The following is a 20,694-nucleotide window of genomic DNA, read 5'->3' as shown; positions in this document are numbered from 1 at the left end:
GGAGGTCCATGGTGGCTACTTCAAATTTGGCTGAACTTGCACACCAGGATGGTTGCCAAACGTCCACCGCTAGCCGATGCAAGGTTTCCAAGGTTTGAGCCGATCATCAAAGATGATGGAGAAACAGTCACCACATGCCGATGTATGTCCTTTGGAGAAGCAGCATCGGTCAGTACCGTATCCAAGCTATCGGCTGAGCCCTTCAGAGAGTGGTTCAACAATTTTTATGATGGGTTCCCCAGAAGCACTAGAATTTGGTTTGTATACGAAGGACATGGCACTTTTGAGCTACCAGGCGACTTTCGGTTTGAAGAAATCAACTCTGAGAAGTATGAGAAATCCAGAGAAGTATACTCAACAGCCATCAGCCCCTGCATCCTTCCTGTCAGCATTCACCAAGGCAAAAATATCCAAATGATCTATGAGTTCTATCATTCGACAAGTGCTGCAAGGCAATTCGGCATATGTCAACTGCCGATTAGCTTGTTCTTTGCCGACAAGATCCAAAGTAGAGGAGAAATCACATCAACACTCATGATGGATCGGTTGCTGAACATAGAAGGACCACCTCTAGGCAGCATCAATAACATAAAGCTAAGGATGTTGAGAAGTGCAGTATTTGACCGATGGTGGGTAGAGTGGAAGAAGCATCTATTTCACCAATCGGCTTCAATGTATCTGACAGACCTGTTCCCTGAAGCTGTCCCTCAAGTAAGAATCTTCTCATTCGTCAATTCTGTTAACTGCAAACTGATGTATTAATCTTAACCTTGTGCAAATTCTCTCTTTCGCAGACAACAGAATCTTCTCCTCCTCATTGCAGCAACAGTGGTGTGGAAATCCAATATGCTCCAAGACTCATGCCCAATGGTGGTGGTCTATCTCTTCCAGTCATCGGCTACAATGCCCCCAAGACTTCAACGCTGCTGCATGGCATGCCCCGTGTGCCGACAGCCCCTGATGCTGGTAGGAAGAAGAGAGCCAAGTCGGCTGCTGCACCATCGGCTGCAAAAGACTGTTGCCGATGATCTGCCAGCCGTAGATCCAAATGTAGCAAAATTCCTGGAGGGTGAAGCAGTGGTAGAAGATATAGATGAAGCAGCTGAACATATTAGTGAAACAAGGGAACAAACTCCTCCAGCCGATCCACCTGTTCTTCAAAGAACACCATCACCTCCAGTACGTCCTACATACAAACCAAGAGTATGTGCATGTTTTCAATCTTTAATTTAAATTTCTTCTGCCTTGATACCAATTTTTTTAACTTTGACTCCTTGCAGAAAAAGATTGCTTCCAAAAAGCCACAAGCGCCAACCCCATCAGTTAACTTTAAAACTTTATCAACTTTCTTTTCTTAATTTTTAAATAACCGATGCTAACTTGCACTTGTGTTTTCAGCCTCCTCGTCCTCCAACTCCTGTCTTTGAACCAAGTGAAAACACTCAATCGGCTGCAGATAGCCATCATGTGGAAGAGGAAGAAAAAGTGGTGGCACCAGCTCCTGTTGTCCCTGTAAGTATATATCACAAGTCTGCAAATCATGTCGGCTGCCATCCCTCTATTCTTAACTCATATTCCCAATGCTTCTCTTTTTCAGGTTCTAGCCGACATGTTCTCTTTTGACATTAGGCAATTCTTGGATGAAGAGGAAGAAACCACAAGCACAGCTTTGGTGCCCTTAGACGATGATATCAAGTCAGCTCTTCTAGACATCTCAAAAAGGCTTGAAGGCTCTCTGGAAACCCTGGTGACAAGCTGTGGATCCATCCGAGATAGACTTAATGAAATGCATGACAAGATCCCAGATGAACTAGCCGATGCCATCACCCCAGCAACATACCTTGAGCAGCATCGGCTTAAACTCGAAAAAGCTCAGAGGAGGATTGCCGATCGGCGTGAAAGAAAATATCTCGAGGCAACCATCCAAGCCAACAGGGTCTCTATCAATGAAGAGAAAGCAAAGCTTGATGAATTGGAGGCTGGTCCAGTCTCTACTCAAACTAACATTGATCGGCTGAATGCTCGAAAGATAGAACTCTTGGCCGAATTGGAGCAGTGCAATGCACAGATCGCCCTTGAACAGCAAAAGCTTACCGACTTGCCAAAAGCTATTGAAAATCAGAAGTCAAAATTGAAGGCATCTGTCAAGCACTTAGCCAATCTGACCAAATCTCTGAAGGTGATCCCAAGCACTGATGAAACCAATGCCCAAATCATAGATGAGGTAGATCAGATTAGGCAACCATCCAAGCCAACAGGGTCTCTATCAATGAAGAGAAAGCAAAGCTTGATGAATTGGAGACTGGTCCAGACTCTACTTAAACTAACATTGATCGGCTGAATGCTCGAAAGATAGAACTCTTGGCCGAATTGGAGCAGTGCAATGCACAGATCGTCCTTGAACAGCAAAAGCTTACCGACTTGCCAAAAGCTATTGAAAATCAGAAGTCAAAATTGAAGGCATCTGTCAAGCACTTAGCCTATCTGACCAAATCTCTGAAGGTGATCCCAAGCACTGATGCAACCGATGCCCAAATCATAGATGAGGTAGATCAGATTAGGCAAAAGGCAATATCGGCCATCCAAAGATATGTGTCTGGATGAGCTAAATCTTGTAATTTAAATCTGTAAACTTAACTTTTGAGATGTAATAACTTTCTGCTTATGAAACTTGCTCTCAAATTTTGCTTTTGAAATCCAGACTTTTCATATAGATTTGCCCCCCTAATTTTGCAATGTTGAAGGCATTGACAAAATTATAATTTGGACTAAGGGCGATATACTAAATATTGGCCATCATACATCGGCAAAGCACAACCGATTATGATAAGAAAAAAAACTGCTAAGGGCGATATAACTTATATCGACCATCATACATCGGCAAAGCACAATCGATTATGATTTGAAAAACTGCTAAGGGCGATATAACTTATATCGGCCATCTCAAGGCGATGTCAACACATCGCCTAACAGGTATCGGCAACACTCAGCCGATCATGAATTGACCCAGACACTTGGGTAATATTTCTTCAGATATTTTCCATTGAGTGCTCGTCCATAAACTTCACCATCAAGTCCTTGCAACATATAAGCTCCTTTGGACACAACCTTATGTATTTGAAACGATCCTTCCCAATTTGGTGACCACTTGCCGAATTTGTTATCACGAGTTCCTATCGGCAAAATTAACTTCCGGACTAGCTCCTTCAGAAAAAGACTTGGGCACCACCTTTTTGTTATAATGCCGAGTAACTCATTCCTTATCTTTAGCCACCTTTGCAAGGGCTCTTAATCTGGATTGGACCAGATCTTCCGTTTCATCTACCAAAAGATTATAATACTTAGCGGCTGTTAAATCATCCTGCATATCTATTCTCCTTGAGCCAATTGTAGTTTCCCATGGTAAAACAGTCTCATGTCCATAAAAAAGCTTATAAGGAGGTACTTGAATCGATCCATGACAAACCATCCGATAAGACCATAATGCTTCGACCAACCTTGTGTGCCATTGCCGAGGAAAATCAGAAATCTTTCTTTTGATCAACTTAATCAAGCTCTTATTAGATGCCTCGGCTTGCCCATTAGCTTGTCCATAATATGGTGAAGAATTCAACAACTTGATACCCATGCTATTGGCAAACTGAACAAACTCATCAGATACAAAGATCGACCCTTGATCGGTTGTAATAGTCTGAGGAATCCCAAATCGGTAGATGATGTATTCCTTCACAAACTGAATTGTATCCCCTAGAATCAACTTTCTTCAAAGGAACTGCCTCCACCCATTTGGTAAAATAATCGGTTGCCACCAATATGAATTTATGCCCCTTACTCGATGGTGGATTAATTTGACCGATCATATCAATTCCCCAACCTCTAAACGGCCATGATTTGATGATAGGATTCATAGCCGATGCTGGTGCTCTCTGAATTGCTCCAAATTTCTGGCAATCTTGACATCCTTTGTAGTATCGGAAGCAATCCTCCAACATTGTCGGCCAAAAACACACCTTGTGTGCCGAAGCAACCACTTCATCTTGTGTGCCGATTGATGAGTACCACAAATACCTTCATGTACTTCGCCCATCACAACCTTAGCCTGATCGGCACTCAAACACTTAAGCAATATCCCATCAATCGTCCGATAATACAGCTCATCATCCAATAAGGTATATTTCAAGGCCTTATAGCGCAATTTTCGTGAAGCCGATTGAGATGGATTCTGTAAATACTGAAAAACATCATACCTCCAATCATCGGCTGTGATTGCAGCTACCTCTACCTCGATATCCTTCATCATCGGCTTGTATCCTGATGCCCCCTGAGCAAGGTCATTAGCTTCAACGTTCTGCTCCCGAGGGACATGCTTCAAAGTTACCAGCCAAAAACTATTCATCAATTCCCGGCACTTATCGTTGTAAATCATCAATACATCAATTGCCGTGATCAGAGGCCATCACACCACCACCACCTGGCACTAATCCGCTATCATGAAGCAAAATGCAGTCTTTGACCGTGCTGGGGCAAAGCTGTTATCTTCCCATAGAAATGCCCCTGAAGAACCTTGACAGAAACAGTGGCCTCCACAGCGTTACTGACGAACGCATACATGAGCTGCAGGGGATAGAGATTCCTGCAAGGATCAATGGTGATAGGTCGAACCACAGTCAACAGGTTTTGTGATAGAAAGATTGTTTCAAGGAATACGCCATTCATCCGCCATACTATTTTACTAATCTGTTTGTCCTCCTCCGCGCTGCCAACCCGAACACCCTTGAGCTTGAGATTGATCTCAAAATATAAGCCGTCTACTAGAACCATACCCCGATGAGGGCCCGTCAATATCCGCCATACGGAGGGAGTAAATCCGTTGTTTTGTGGTGTGTATATTTTTTCCCAAAGTATTTAGTGCGAAATTTACTACTCTTCCATTAAAATGATACTACAATACAATGCAATGTTGTAATGCATAGAGATACTAGTTCGATCAGGAAATCTGGTACTAGCAGGGTTTGAAATTTCAGTTCGAAATTTCCGAAATTTTGGAAATTTCGCCCCCCCCCCCACCCCCACTGAAATGCACATATCTCGCCCGAAACTTTCAGGTTTTTTTTGTATTTTTTTGTGAATTTGGTCAAATTTTATTCAAATCCAGTCAAAATTTTAAAAAATTTCGTACGAAAAAAATCCGAAATTTCGGAAATTTCGCCCACCACCGAAAGAAACCCTAGTTTTGAAATCTGAAACCCTGGGTACTAGTACCTTTGAGGTGATGAGCTGAGGATCATCTCTGGAGCGGGAGAAGAGAGGAATGCACTTGTGATCGAGATCGTCTCTGGCGATGACGGAGCCGTAGACGGCGATCGGGAAGGGGACATCACCATCATCGATGCGAATGGCGAGCACGTTGACCATGTTCAGGATGTACAAGCTGGCCTCGCTGAGACGGTACGCTTTGGCCGTGAAGCGCATGGGAGGGAGAGGGGAGACCTTGTCGACGTTGAACTCGGACAGGTCCTGGTCGTGGTAGCGGGTGTAGTAGGTTTCGCCCATCTCCGGATCGCGCTCGCTGATCCGGTCGAGGACGGCCCGGTGCGCCGCCCGCCTCCGGCCGCGCTCCGCCTTCCCTGCTGCCACCGCCTCCTCTTGCAGCCTCCGCTTCTCCGCCGCCGCCGCCGCCGCCTCGTCGTAGAAGAAAGGTTTCAGGTCTCCGACCTCCTCCTCCTCCTCCTCCACCACCACCTTCTTCTCTTCCGCGATGGCCGACTCGCGCTCGTCCATCGCCATGCCGCCGCTGAATCAAATCGAAGCAAGCAATCACGGGTCATCCCGGTACGCGCAGGGCCGGCCCTGGCCCTATGCAGCCGAGGCGACCGCCGGGGGCCCATGATGGCGGGGGCCATAATGGTAGGGGTGCCAACACCTAATACTAGTAATCTAGTATCTCATCCAATGTTGAGATCAATGATTTTTATTCGGAATTAAAGGTGTTGCAAGTGAGTTTGCCAGATTCTTTGATGTCCGCACCTGGGATTCTGAAGTTTTTTATAGATGCGGATTTCTATAAAAATGTTTCAGTTGCCTATCGAATTCTCTTAACCGTACATGTGACGGTAGCTTCAGCTGAAAGAAGTTTCTCAAAATTAAAGTTGTCGAAGAACTATTTGAGATCAACTAAGTCGCAAGAAAGGTTAAATGGCTTGACTATGTGCTTAATCGAGAAGGATATCTTGGACACTATTGATCTTACTACCGTTCTTGATGATTTTGCATCAAGAAATGCCCGAAGAAGTATCTTTTCATAGGAAGCAATGGATATGATATGGTTCTATTCTTCATTAAGTTAGTGAATAATGATATTAGTTCCAAGTTACAAATATATTGTTATTTTGGTCGACTTTATTTCTTGATAATTACCAGGTATGTTAAATTTAATATATGGATGTATTTGTTTTCGTTTTGCAAGTAAAATTAGCATGTGTATATATCAATAAATTTTATATATAGCTTAGAAGGCTCATCGCGATGAGTTCGCCTAGGGCCCTCAAAATCATAGGACCGGCCGTGGGTACGCGATGGATGATGACATGCGGGTATAGATCGATCGATGAGGTGGTAGTCCAGTTATAATATCATGAATTGTGATTCCTAATCACTAGGTGGTAGGGTTCGGCAACAAATTCTCCGACCCCTTCTAACCTCCGCGTATTAGCTGTTTAATTAAGGGTTAATTGGATCCATGCCACTCGAAATGTGGCAAATAAAAAAATGCCACACCTATTCCGGAATCCGGGTGCGTGCCACTACTATTCCATCAAATTGGATCCGCCCCGCGCGGGCTTTGCCACTGTTTTAGGGTATTGTATTTTCGTATGGACAAATTTTGCCCTCGTGTTCACGTGCTTAGACCTCGAGCTCTGGTCCGGCTCGACCAGCTCGCCATTCGTTCCCCACACCGAAGCCTAGCTTCTTGATGGCGGCGGCGCAGGCTACGGCGGTGGAAGACGACGACGCGGACGACTGCTAGCGCGACGGCAAGCGACGATGGATCCACCGAGTTGGAAGCAATCTTTGAGTGGTTGCAGTGTTGGTACATTGAGGGAATCACCTCCTTTCATCCCCACGCTGAAGTGTGCTTGCGGTGCCTCCGCCACCGTGCAGATTTCGAACACCGCAAGGAATCCTCGACGCCGGTGGCTACAATGCGGCAATTTGGTAAGAACTTGCCGCCGTCAAGAAGCTAGGGTTTCGGTGTAGGGAATGAATGGCGAGCTGGTCGAGCCGGACCAGAGCTCGAGGTCTAAGCATGTGAACGCAAGGGCAAAACTGTCCATACGAAAATACGGTACCCTAAAACGGTGGCAAAGCCCGCGCAGGGTGTACATTGTGGCACGGATCCAATTTGACGGAATAGTAGTGACACACACCCAGATTCCAGAATAGGTGTGGCATTTTTTTTATTTGCCACGGCATGGATCTAATTAACCCTTTAATTAAAGCATATTGCATTTTTCTGACACATTGTTGCGAATGCTATGCCTTTCTACAAAACTTTGCACTAGCTGTATAAAAGATGCAACTTCAATTTTGATTCGTAATGTCTACTATGTCACAAGTTACATCTCCTCATTATCCTCCTCCTCCTCGTCGACGTGCCCGTGCACGTGCACGTATTCATCCTCGCCGCCGGCGCCGTGCTCCATCCGCGTCGTCGGCGACTGCTCGCCCTTCGCGTTGAGCTTCATCTCCTCTTCCCCTCCGACGTCCCGCGTCGTCGTCGTCGTCTCCTCGCACCCGCCGCCGTCCTCCACGGCCGCCGCCTTCGTGGCCGCGGGGAACGCGGCCGCGACGGCGTCGCGGAGCGCCGGGGTCATCGTGCCCGGGAACGCGACGCGGAAGGCGACGTAGAGCGTGCCCTTGGCGAACGGCATGCCGTGCACTGGCATGCCCTCGCCGTCGATGGCCTTGAGCTGGCCCGGCCTGATCACCTCGCCGGCGCCGGAGGTGACCAGCAGCCGCCGGCCGTCGAGGTGGGTGATCACGAACTGGAACCCGCACAGCGCCTCTGCCAGCGACAGCTCGTGCTCGTAGACGAGGTCGTCGCCTTTCCTCGTGAACTTGCCGTGCTTCTTCTGCCGGAGCCCCATCACCAGGTCGCCGGCGACGCCGTTCTCCTGCACGGCACAACGTGTCACGATGACGCATCGATTCAGATGAGCTCAAGGTGTTCGGTCAAATCCGAGGTGGGTGGTGTACGTACCTTGACGTCGGCCTCGCCGGGGAAGGTGATCCGGTGGCCGTCCGGCACGCCCTTCTCGACGGCGAGCTCCAGGACCTTGGTGTCCGTCGCCACCTTGCTGCCGCGGCACGCGGAGCAGCGCTTCAGGCCCCGTGAGACCTCGCCTCTGCCGCCGCACGCCGCGCAGGGCTCGCTCCCGCGTCGCCGGAGTCGCATCAGCTGGGAGACCACCTTGTAGCCGGCGCCGCTGCACGCCGCGCACGTCGCCGGCGAGGCGAGCGTACTCCCCGTCCTGCTCGGGACCAAGCGAAACAACAAACACGTTAGATTAGCGACACGGCGAAGACGACGAAGCGTGGTAGATGGATTCTAATCTCTCAGTTCGATGTCCACCCGTTTCTTACATGTCAACTAAATAATTATAAAAAAATTTAAAAAAAATTACTATATAGATTAGTATGTAATATTAATCTTTAAAAAAAATTCACAAACATGCAAATTCAAATTCGACTCCTACAAATTGTAACAAAAATAACAAATTAAACTTTAACTAGTATATGTATATTCGCAGTCAAATTTATTGTTTTTTTTACAAATTATAGAAGTCGAATATTAACTTGCATGTTTATGAAGTGATATATTACATATTAATCTATCATTGTTATTTTTTTAAAAAAAAATTATAACCATTCGGATGATATGAAAAAAAACGGGTGAACTTCCACTCGAGTGTTTAAAACAGTTTGACATGATCCGCGGCAAGGTTTGGATGACGTCACATTACCCTTTGCAGGGGATGCAGGTGACGTCGCGCGAGAGCGTGAACTTCTTGGTGGCGCCATTGTAGAACTCCTCGAGGGACAAGTCAACGAACTCCACGCTGCTGTCGCCGCCGGACATCATGTTCTTGAACATCCCAACGATCACCTCGTCGAACGCCTTGCCGCCGTCGTCGGCGCCACCGCCGGCGGCGACACCGGCCACCAAGTGCCTGAGCATCTCGACGGCGTCGCCGAACGCCCTGTCGGCGCCGCCGGCGGCGACGAGGTACCTGAACGTCTCGACGAACTCGTCAAACGCGTCGTCGTACCGGCCGAAGCCGGCGGCGGCGGCGCCGACCCCGCCATTGACGCCGTCCTCGCCGTAGACGTCGTAGACCTCGCGCAGGGCGGGGTCGCCGAGCACCTGGTACGCGCGGGCCACCTCCTTGAACGCCTCCTCGTCGCCGCCCTTGTCCGGGTGGTGCGTCACGGCGGCGCGCCGGTACGCGCGCCTGATCTCGTCGCCGTCGGCGCCGCGCGGCACGCCGAGGAGGTCGTAGTACCGGCTGTTGTCGCTGTTGCACCCTGGCGCCGCCATCGTCGTCGTCGCCGTCGTCGATCAACGGCGGCGGCTTACGAATTCCGGCGAGAAGACGACGGAATTTATCGAGTTTTATCTCGAGATCGATAAAGATAAAATAAAACTTTGATATTTTATGCAACGCCGGAGTTGAGTTTCTACTGCATACGGAGTACAGCACAACGTGTAATAGTATTACAAGTTTGTTGAGTTAGGCCTTATTGGGCTTCCGGGATTGGGCTTTTTTCTGTTTTGGGCCCAACATTAGTGGGCCTACAGAGATAGAGGTTGGCTATTTGGGTCCACAAGAGTAACGGAGGCTTGTTTGACTCTAAACTCTATTTAACATAGTTTTGAAACTTTTGATGAAAAAGAAGCAAAAGTTACTCCTGTTTTTATTAATAAAATTATTTTTTCAGATTAATCAATTTGTTTAATGATCTTCTCTTAGTCAACCTATTTAGTAACCTTCTTTAATTTCCTTTTGTGTTTCATTCCTCTCCAAACACATATCCACATATTTTTATTCATATAATCATATATGTATGCACTAACAACCTTCCTACTACAATTTTTCTGGCACATTTTGTATTCCACTTCCTCTGTTTTCTATTCTGCCGGCCAATTATATTCTTAACTTCTCTTTAAGCACTAATAAACTGAAGTTAACTGGTGGTCACAGCATATGATCTCTGAATGTTTCTTGTGTTCTGACGTGCATGCATGCATGATTATATATATACTTGTCTTTTAGCAGTACAATTAATGATCAAATGATGCAGACAGATTAACTTAAAAGATAACAATGCATGTATGAATATGAATAAGTTTCAAGGTTTTGCAACGGAATCTTTCTTAGAAACCACCTACTTCTAAAAAAGAAAAAAAAGAAAAGAACAATGAACTTTTGAGTAACTGGAGAACTCTAAATAATTAACACGAACCTAACGACTTTGAGTTCTGAATAATTAGTACTATCTGACATGACAGGAAATTAGTTGAGGGCCAAGCATCAGGACCACCTATGAGGAATTAAAGATGTCGTGTAGATTAGATTGAGCAAATATTGATTGATTGAATTGTCACTCTCTCTGAATTTATTTTCAGACACCCCTGAACGGACGCATGAGAGTGAGTGAATAAATACCGGAGCTTGCAGTTCCTTAAATTTTGGAAAATCTTTCAGTTTACGTACATCCACCGACATGTGAATATCGTGTGTTAAAAAGAAAGAGTGAAGATAATGTATATATAGAGAGAGATATATGTGAATTCCAATGGATTTACAGCCTCATCTTTTCACTTATACTTATATTTATCAGCCAAAAATTGATTTTTCAACCTTAAATTGATTTTGAGGTTTTTACATCGAAGCTTATTTTTTAGCCTTTAATTTTATATCGCTAAGAACACGTATATAAAAATTTTATTCACAAATTACTTTTCATTTACAAATATGCCGTTTGAACAATGGCCCATTAATTCGTTCATCGCTATGAAATGCCGAAAATTCTCTAATTATTTAGCAGTGAAAGAAGTGCCGCCAAACTATCCGTAGCATAGGCAGATTTCAAAGTAAGTTCATATGATTTTTGATAGCTAATCTCTCTTTCTCAAAGTTAACTATCCTCACATCCCTATACAACTTCAATAGAAAAAGAAGGCCACACCATACCTTATTAACAGAAAGAGAAGTACTACTATTAATGGATTGATAGGTAAAAGATATTAAATATATGTCTTTTCAATTTAAAATTGATATAAATTAACTTATTTTGAAATAAAGTTTAAACTTTAGAATTCAAATTATTTTAGAGCAGAGGGAGTAGCTAATAGTAAGATATTTCACCAGGCACTAATAATAGAAATTCAATTCTAAGGTGAGATAAAATAGTTTGAGGGTTGCGAAGTAAACACAGTTCAACTGGCTAGTCTATTGGTAGAGAGTCCTGTAGCTGTTTTAGTGCTCTAGTTATTCTTTCAGTGGTACGTGATATTGTGTAGTACTCCCTTCGTCACAAAATAAGTGCAGTTTTACAATGTTCATGTCTAACGTTTGACCGTTCGTCTTATTTGAAATTTTTTATGATTAATATTTTTATTGTTACTAGATGATAAAACATGAATAATACTTTATGTGTGACTAACTTTTTTAAATTTTATCATAAATTTTTCAAATAAGACGAACGGTCAAACGTTGGACACGGATTCCCATGACTGTACTTATTTTGAGACGGAGGTACGTGTAACGTCCGTATTTTGAAGAAAAAAATAGTTTGGGTTAAGTAGGTAAAGATGTTTTTTTTTCGTTTTAAGAAATGACCAAATCCTTGGCTGGGGCCACAATGCATTGACTTCGTCCGGTGGTCCTCTGCTCTGTGGGCCCCACCGGACAGTCTGTTATACTGAAAAGGTGAAAACTGAAAAGGTGATGAGCACACGCAGCGACGTACCCCTTGGACCGACCACGCCGCACGGCCTATTGCTCCATCCACGTTTAAATATTAAAATATTTTAATATTTGGAGGTCTGAAAAGTAAAAAAAAAAGGCTATCTATTTATTTCTTCCATGCTATTATGACACAAAAGCACCCGTTCTTTTAAGTAATCATCGCTCGTGCACTTGGATTTTTCAGTTTCCACTGGAATCCCTGTGAAAAACAATAATTTTATACTCCACCATTTTCAAATAATTGACACGGTCTGTACTCCCTCCATTAAAAAAAACCCTCAACTTTTAAAGTTTAAATTTTATAAAAAGAATTGACATAGAACTATTTGCCACTTTTAAGATGTGGCAATTAAAAATTTGCCACTCGTTGTCTATGACATATGTGTCATTATGTGTGTATGACATATAGGTCTAGTAGCAAATCCTTTAGAATTACTTGTAAGAGTGACAAATAGTTAATTATTTAAAAAACCAACTTCTATCATCCTATACCTAATATCAACACATAAACGAGAAGTTTTATCTCTTAAATATTCTTTATCTACCTATCGCCATTGCTATTTTTTTAATAGTGAGAAGTGTCATTTTTACTTCCACTAATTTTAGCTTGGATGTTTGGAATGTTTTTTTTTATAGAGAGAGAGAGAGAGAGAGCAAGGATTTACTAATAAATCAGAAGTTGGAGGAGCAGAGTACGTTGCCGACAAAAAGGAAAATCACAAGGACCTGAAAGAAATGAAATTCCCTCAGAATAATCGAAAGGAAGCGTCAAAACGAGGAGTAGAAAAGCACACAGCAAAAAAAAAAAGAAATCCAAAAGGGTGGAGTTGGAGCTCAGGAATCCATCCCCAGACAGAGGAGGAGGAGGAGGAAGGGGTGGTCGCCTCGCCAAGTCGGTGGCGATTTTGACCCCTCTTCGCCGCTGGCAAGGTGGAGTTTCTGTTCATCCTCTCCCATTCTCCCCAAGAATTGGTGCCTGTTCTTGCCCGAATTTGGTGTGGATTTGAGGATATCTTGGGAATCCACTGAATTCATTAGTTGTTTGAGAGGCGGCTGTATTTTTGGTTTGCTTGGCGTTGAAATTACCTCGCTTTACCCAAAATTTGGGTTCACATTTCGCCCAAGATTTTGCATGTCCTTCAGTTGGTTTCTGCAAAATTAGCCCTCACTGTGGCTCTTTTTTTTTTTTTGCCGACATTCTGCAAAGTTTGTTAGTATAAGTTCCAAAGATGTGAGTTTTTGTGTGTAGTGAAGAAAGATGTAAACTTTCTTTGCGGATGTTTCTTTTCCCTGTTTGTTGCCAATGTTCTTCAGGGTTCATCTCGGTTAGAACCTTTGCAAGATTGCAGGGTTGGTAGTCTGGAGATGAAGCTCTTGACTCTTTGGCTATCTTTGGTAAATGGTGGAAGATTAGTGTTCCAGCTCATGACTTCTCCTTAGATAATGGTGCCTCATAGCTGCTACTTTGAATGTGCTATGGCGCTCTTTCACATTCTGCTCATGAACTCCCCTTCCATCCCTGCTTCTTTTAGTTCTGCCTGTTAAAAGTTGAGTAGTCTGATGAGATTTTTTGTGCAACTGATTACTGGCTTGTTGTAAGGCTACTTCGTTGCAGAAATACTTTGCTGTAGGCAGTAGCTATTGTTTATGGTAAACCGTGGAATGATGCAAATTGATTTGTATGTTCAGCAATGCCACCTCCTTGTGTAAGAATTTACAAGGACTGTTGGAAAAGTTGTGCTTTTTTTTGTCATCTTTGCTGCTTTTTTTTGAGTGGATAATTTGTGCAATATCGGGAGAAAATGGGTGATGATGTCGATTGGCGTTACTTGATGAGCTTCGGCGGAAGTGCTGTGGATTGTTCTTGGTGGCATGTGTAAATTGAGCAGCCACGTTTTAATTACTTAGTTGTTCTAATCAATGAGTTAGATAAGATGTTATGACTACCTCCTTTTCTTGGTTCATTTGACATTTTGAACGCTATTGTACACTACCGAAAATTCCTCATATTTGTGATCCATTTTCAGTACAATATTCATTATTTTGTACTACTTCATTTGACAATGATCTTCTCATCCACAGGTATTACCGTGCTAACTGGTTAAAGGAGAAGGGTTGAAAGGCCAATATGGGCATTTCAGCCAAGTGGATTAAATCACTTGTTGGGATAAAAAAGCATGAAAAAGCACAAACTTCTGAAAGCAGTGGAGTGGTAAGCCGAATGATATTCAGTATGGTTGTTTGCTCTGCAATGATAACGAATTGTTTATAACTTCATATTTGGTACATGTGAGTATGTGACATGTAGTATTTTGTTTAAGTCATTTCATGTTTTGCCCTGTTGTGAGTGGAAGAATATGATATGCGTCATATGTATGTTTGTCTTTCCCTGACAAAACATGAGGAATCTTTAAGAATGATATGAAAAATAGATGTTTTACCTAAACTCACTGGAAGACAGTCGGTGCTGTTGTTGCTGACTGTTGATATGTTGTTATCATCTGACATATCACTTAAGGGTTACCGCTACACTATTCTCTTGTTCATTATCAGAAGTGTCACAGATATATAAATCTTGTTTGCCATGTGTCATGTAGCTAATGCCTAATGGTAGCACCTTTTTCTGTTCATTGACCTTGCCAAATTATTTCTGTTGCTAGTTGCCGCCATCAACACTGTAATGTTTTCATCCTTCTCACATTCACCATATAGTGGACAGGCTGAGTTTAAAAACATTTTACAACAAATTTATGTACATAAATGTGACTAAATCGAATTTATTTCTTCTGAAATTTCTTGCTTTATAATAAATCTCAATATAAATCAATTCAGTCTAAACTATTGCCACTGAAACAGTTAGGTTATTTTCTATATATTGCCTTTTTATGTACTTTGTCCAGGAATTTATATAAAATAACCACTCAAAAATATTGTATATGAAATAGCAGAAGATCTGGTATGAGTTATATCTTGTGTATTAAGGTGTTCAGTGCTGAGTCAGTGAGTCTGATAGCATGGCCAGTTAAGCAAACTATTGCATTGCTATATTTTGATTTCTTGTACTCCATATTTGGCTCACTATTGCCACACATTTACATATTAAGCATTGTTATTTTTTCTACTGTATTCATCATTCTTTAAGACCCTACTTTGTGCTAATTGTAGAGGAGCTCTACTGCGCAGTTGCTACACAAGCGAAAACATTCTATTGATACTGAAAGTGCTGCTGCAGTCGAAGAACTCAGTGTACAAACTGAGCCATTGGCATGTGACACCAACATTCAGGCAATATCAAATATCACCTCCTCACCCGGTACAACTCTTCAAGTATCTCAGATTGAATTGGATACAAGGGAGAATCATGCTGCAATAGTTATTCAATCTGCCTTTCGAGCGTTCTTGGTATTATACTCCATCTTATATTACCATATTATATTGCTATTACTGAGACTTAGAAAAGCACGGGATATATTGCAATTCATGTGCCACAAACTTAAAGTGAGGTAGGGACCAAGTAATGCTTTGATGCTAGGAAAAAAAGGAAAGACTGTTGTGAATGCTGTCCCTTCTATTATGTGTGACAAAGTTCTGGATAATTTATCACCTGTGAAGATGGTCAGTAGTACCACTTGGCTGCTGTCCAATTATGTGACGTTACAAGATATATCTGTAAAAATTCTCAATTTTTGTTAGGCCTTGATTTGAATTTTCCCAGATGAACATTTAAATCTAGTAGGAGAAACTGCTGGGATTTACAGGAACCTCTGCAGTCTCGTAAATAACCATCAGATTCTTCACGGAATAGATGCTATTAACATGATAGCATGGACAACTTTTAGTCTCTGTCATATATAAGACAAAATGTTCCAGATGATAATATTTAAAAGTAAACAAAAGGACTAATGCTAGTATGCTACTGGTCATTAGATATTCAGTCTTTGTTTTGATCTCCTGGGAGTAAAGTTTTATAGATTGTTGGATCGATCTCTGCATCTTTTTTTTTTGCATCAGTACACAATGTGATCTCTCTCTTTTTTTGTTTTAAATAAATGAGTCTTAGAGCCTAGCTACCTTCACATGAACTCATCTTTTCATGTTTTAGGTATGGGCTGACCAGATATGCACCTATATGAAGAATATTCAAAATAAGTAGTAACTTAAAATACGACCTAATTCATGATTTTGTGGTATTCTTCTCCCATATGTATGTGGCTTTGCGGCACTCTCATTTTTTCTTTTGTCATATCTACCAGGCTAGGAGGGCTTTACGAGCATTAAAAGGATTAGTTAGACTCCAGGCTCTTGTTCGTGGCCATGCTGTCCGAAAGCAAGCAGCAGAAACACTTCAATGTATGCAAGCATTGGTAAGAGCTCAAGCTCGTGTCAGAGCAAGACGAGTTCGAATTTCTTTGGAAAGTCAAGTGACGCAAAAGAAGGCTTCAGAACAGAATGTTCACGAGGACCATGTTTGGGAAATTGAGGTATGAAATGGTCTGTGAATGAATGGCGCTATATGCTTCCGTATAGTTTGTTTTAAACTGAATATGAAGGGTGTTATGTTTATTTTAAACTGAATACTTATAAGTGAGTGATAATTCACCAAGAATGGCATGCAGGAACGCTGGTGTGACGGTATTGGCTCAGCGGAACAAATGCAAGCTAAAGTATTAAAAAGACAGGAAGCTGCTGCTAAGCGGGAAAGAGCAATGGCATACGCTTTAACACACCAGGTAAGTCTATGCTAGCATTCTAACAGAAATCTGTGTACAGACATAGAAATGTTGGTCTTTACATGTTGAAATTAGCTTGAGGGTCAAGATCTGCAAAGTCTTTTTGATTCTTTACTTAATTCACATCCGTTGTCAACTCTTAATGTTACAAGCTTGTTTGGTAGAAGAAAAATTGCTTAAGACTAGTAACAGTAAGTGTGCTAATTGGTGATTTCCCTTAGAGCGGCAGCAAGGTGTGTAACACCTATTTTTGCTTTTGCAGTGGCAAGCAGGTTCCAGGAAACAGAAAGCAGCAACCCTCCAAGGGCTTGAGGTGGATGAGAATCAGTGGAGCCAGAATTGGTTAGAGAGGTGGATGGCTGCACGCCCATGGGAGAACAGGTTGCTTGATACTAATGCCAAAGAGAGTGCTCCAACTGGTGATGATAACCATGCTGATGAAAATGAGGCCAAGGCTCCGAACAAACCAAAAGGAAAAGTGTCCATTTCTACCACTCATCCGAATGGCTCAAACAAGAAGAACGGTGCAAATCATAAGAAGTCGCATTCCGATATAAGTGGCTCTTCATCAGGGCAATCTGCAGGTGTTCTGCCCACAAATTCTTTGGGATCATCCAAGCTAAAACCAAAGCCATCAGATGAAATCTCTGAGGAAGTCAATTCTCAACCTTCGAATTTGGCTTCGCGGTCCACAAGTAATCCAAAAGAGAGGCCAACACAAGTGAATGCTTCATCCAAGAAGAGACTGTCACTGCCTAACAATGGTAATAAATCTTCTATCTTTTATTGGCACTGCATCTCCTGAAACACTTTTATTCAGAGAACTATTGAAAGCCATTCCGAACTCTCCTGCAAGAGATCATTCTTTTCTAGCTAGAAATTTCAGTTCTAGTTGACATGCTATTGAAGAACCAAGTATAAACAGTTCATACTGAAACAGCATCTGATTCTATTCTACTTTCACTTGTGCAGGAACAATGGGTGGGGGCGTAGGAAAAGGCGCAACCAACGGCAGGACAAACCAATCCATGAGCTCCAAGAATGCAGCAAAAGGATCATCCAAGCTGGAATCAAAGCAGCAACAACGACCAAACCCTCCTAACACGACTGTGAAACGAGTTGAGGTAAAGGCCTGAGAAAGTGAGGAATCCACCCAACTCCCATTTCATTCAGACGCTTGGTAATAGCCCTGTTGTCATGTGTGCTGTTGCATCCGTGTATATAAACCAAGAAAAGAGAGAGAGAATCTTGCATCTACATTGATGCCATGCTTCATGTTTCTATTGTGCAATATTTATGTTGTCAGTATTTTCTCTTCGCGCTTCTGCAGTTCTGCTATATTTCTGTAAGTTATCTTCCTTCTACTATAACCAGAGAACTGTATGTGCAAAACTGTGAAAATATGCACAGTACAATAAACCATATGCCCTATTGTTTCATGACATGGTCTTCAGCATCAATGATTATTATTGTTAGTGCTAAAATGGATATGTTTTACCCTATCTTGTACTCCTAGCTTCCTTCAATGGGAAGGCCATTCCAGATTCTTCATGATGAGAGACACAACACAAGAATCTGTTCAAGTACAATGTGTTCCATTTGGTTCCAAACTTGTGTATGTATGATAAAGTTGGTGCCGCGTGGTGCCCCTTTTGCAAAGCAGGATGATAGATCCCCAGATGCAATCATGCATGATGGCCAAAGCAGCCTCCTCTGCAGGTGCAGGACTCCTTGTGTGCCACCTGCTAGGAACCTGCTTGCCTTTGACTATTTTTATGTTATAATTAAGCTGAGCTTACATGTTCTATGCATCTGTCCATACATATGCAATATGCTAGTAGGAGTATGCTCATTCTGTGGTTATCTCTCTTCTTTGTTTATTTATTTTTCAGGGAGATAATAATCTAGTTATGTCTAAGATTATATAATCTATGATATACTAATGGTGGTTTGGTAATCACAATAAGGTTTGGTGAATTACTATGCATAATGACGTCATATTTTTTTTCTTGGTAGTTGCCAAGTCAGTGCTCAGAACAATATTTTTGTATATAAAATAGAGCAATATTGTATTATGACTGCAAACTAAATTGGACGGTGCATGTAATATTCCCTGCACCATCCAATATTTGTGGCTAGGATGCCTTGTCGTTGCTCCGTAGACAGGTGGGCCCAGGACTTGTGAAAGTCACATCACAAACTAATTAGTTCTTTCACCTTTTCTTTCTTGAAATTTTGAACTGTTAAACATGCATGAGATATGAGAGGGAAAGGCTGCTAATTTCTAAATGCCCTGATGTTGAGAGCATACCACAGATGATGTGAAGTATATAGGCTGGTTTTAAATATGAGTGTTTCTGTTAGCTGGAAGCCCATTTGAATTTTTTAAATCTCACTCAAAATTTTGGATCATTTGTGATCTAGAGGTTTCCCCAAAGACAAGCAAAAATATTAGCTCTATCTGTTGGCCATACCATGACATGCCAGGTTTCTTATTTTCACAAGAAAGGTCATAGAAAATTGATCAATTTACATCAAGATAGGTTTGTTTTTTGCTATAATTTTCTATAGAGGATCACTTCTGATTATGTACTTGAACATATTCTACAAAAAGATATCCAAAAAAAAAGATAGTATTCTCCTAGCTAAACTAATTGAAAATACTCCAACATGCTCTCTTTTTTTTCCTGTCCTATAAAGAGTTCAGTCAACTAAGAATGAGATAATCATGCATCTTTCCCTTCTATTTTTTTTATCCAAAAGATAAAGAAAGATCTTATTCTAGCCACCAACTGCAAAATTGTTTTTAGGCAAACACTGGCAAAAACAGAATCTAATGTGTTTAGCATGGGTGTTTGACCTATGAAATGAATGTGAAATGGTTGGCATTGAATTCTTGATCTGTTCAGATAACTTGGCCTGATCAGAATCATCTGATCTTGGTCAGACTGGATCTCTACAGCCCTCTCTTATTATTGGGGGTACCACTATTGTGGCAGCACATCTTCTGCATGCCTTACACATGTGATGTGAGTGCCAGCAATGTGTACTACCACAGTACAATACTGTACAGAATATGCAGGTGCTGTGCACAGTGTGCATACTAGAACGGTAGTCATTAAACCCTTTGCGGTTTGAGGAGCTTAAAATTCGTAAAAGTTTAGATTCTCGTGTTCTGGATTATATTTTTTTTAATTCTATAACCACATATTCTGAATCTGATTGTAATTCTATAACCACATATTCTGAATCTGATTGATAATTGGTTAGAGAAGCTAAAGATTATATAAGAAACTGTAATAGTCAAAAGCTCTCTTAACATGGCCATAAGCTACTTCAAGGCTGCAACACATGTCCATCAGTACATGCATCAAGCACTATCACAAACTGATGCTTCTGGACTGTGTAGTGAGTAGTGAGTAGTGGCATGATCATGTGGGTGAAAAAGTGCAGGACCCCAGATGACAAAACTAAAACATATTTGTTGTTACTCCTATCTTTTTCCACCGCTTGTGTTGTTGTCATCTTCTGAACCTGCGTGGCTGTGTTGCACAAATCTGATCCATCCACTTAATTATCTGAATACCAAAGCTCCAGAGAATCAATCACAAAATGGTTGTTTTTATGAGGAAAGCAGGTGAGCAATCAACTTTAAAACATAGAACAATCCACATAATCTATACAAGTAATTATAAATTCTCCGCTGCCTGTGCTATTTTCAATTTCTGAAGTTATGTACGCCTGCACAAATCTGATCCAGAGAATCAGTCAGCTAAATCAGCAGGAACTGGTTGTTTATCTGCACCAAAGCAGGTGAGTAATCAACTTTAGAACATAAACAAATAATCCCACATAATTTATACAAATAATTAAATTACTTTTTTTAATACTAGTAGTGGTCGTGTACAGGAAGTAAGCAGGATTCCCTGACA

At 42.0% G+C, this 20,694-nt stretch overlaps 3 protein-coding genes across 4 annotated transcripts; 2 read left to right on the top strand and 1 right to left on the bottom strand.

Moving 5' to 3' along the window:
• The first annotated feature begins 672 nt into the window (after positions 1-672).
• LOC136354613 (probable kinetochore protein nuf2) lies at positions 673-2,604 on the top strand. The gene is made up of 6 exons (XM_066306117.1): positions 673-711; positions 795-966; positions 1,055-1,179; positions 1,399-1,512; positions 1,598-2,224; positions 2,353-2,604. The coding sequence occupies exons 1-6, from the start codon at positions 673-675 to the stop codon at positions 2,602-2,604; spliced, it is 1,329 nt and encodes a 442-aa protein (XP_066162214.1).
• Positions 2,605-7,616: 5,012 nt separating this feature from the next.
• On the bottom strand, positions 7,617-9,598 carry LOC136354612 (dnaJ protein homolog). The gene is made up of 3 exons (XM_066306115.1): positions 9,024-9,598; positions 8,261-8,531; positions 7,617-8,174 (listed from the first exon to the last, which is right to left on the bottom strand). Exons 1-3 carry the CDS (start codon positions 9,596-9,598, stop codon positions 7,617-7,619), a joined length of 1,404 nt encoding a protein of 467 aa, XP_066162212.1.
• A 3,278-nt stretch (positions 9,599-12,876) lies between these two features.
• On the top strand, positions 12,877-18,201 carry LOC4352813 (protein IQ-DOMAIN 5). Of its 2 annotated transcripts, none has more exons than XM_015762916.3 (7): positions 12,877-12,962; positions 14,115-14,244; positions 15,216-15,434; positions 16,286-16,513; positions 16,649-16,762; positions 17,025-17,526; positions 17,735-18,201. In XM_015762916.3, exons 2-7 carry the CDS (start codon positions 14,161-14,163, stop codon positions 17,896-17,898), a joined length of 1,311 nt encoding a protein of 436 aa, XP_015618402.1. In that variant the 5' UTR covers positions 12,877-12,962; positions 14,115-14,160; the 3' UTR covers positions 17,899-18,201. The 2 variants fall into 2 exon arrangements, with proteins under 2 accessions (XP_015618402.1, XP_015618401.1); XM_015762915.3 differs by having other exon boundaries at positions 15,198-15,434.
• Positions 18,202-20,694: the final 2,493 nt, after the last annotated feature.

The sequence above is a fragment of the Oryza sativa genome, chromosome 12, assembly GCF_034140825.1.
Source record: "Oryza sativa Japonica Group chromosome 12, ASM3414082v1".
In the NCBI taxonomy this organism is placed as follows: Eukaryota; Viridiplantae; Streptophyta; class Magnoliopsida; order Poales; family Poaceae; genus Oryza; species Oryza sativa.
The sequence above is the reverse complement of the archived record's forward strand: the minus strand, read 5'-3'. Positions and strand labels throughout refer to the sequence as shown.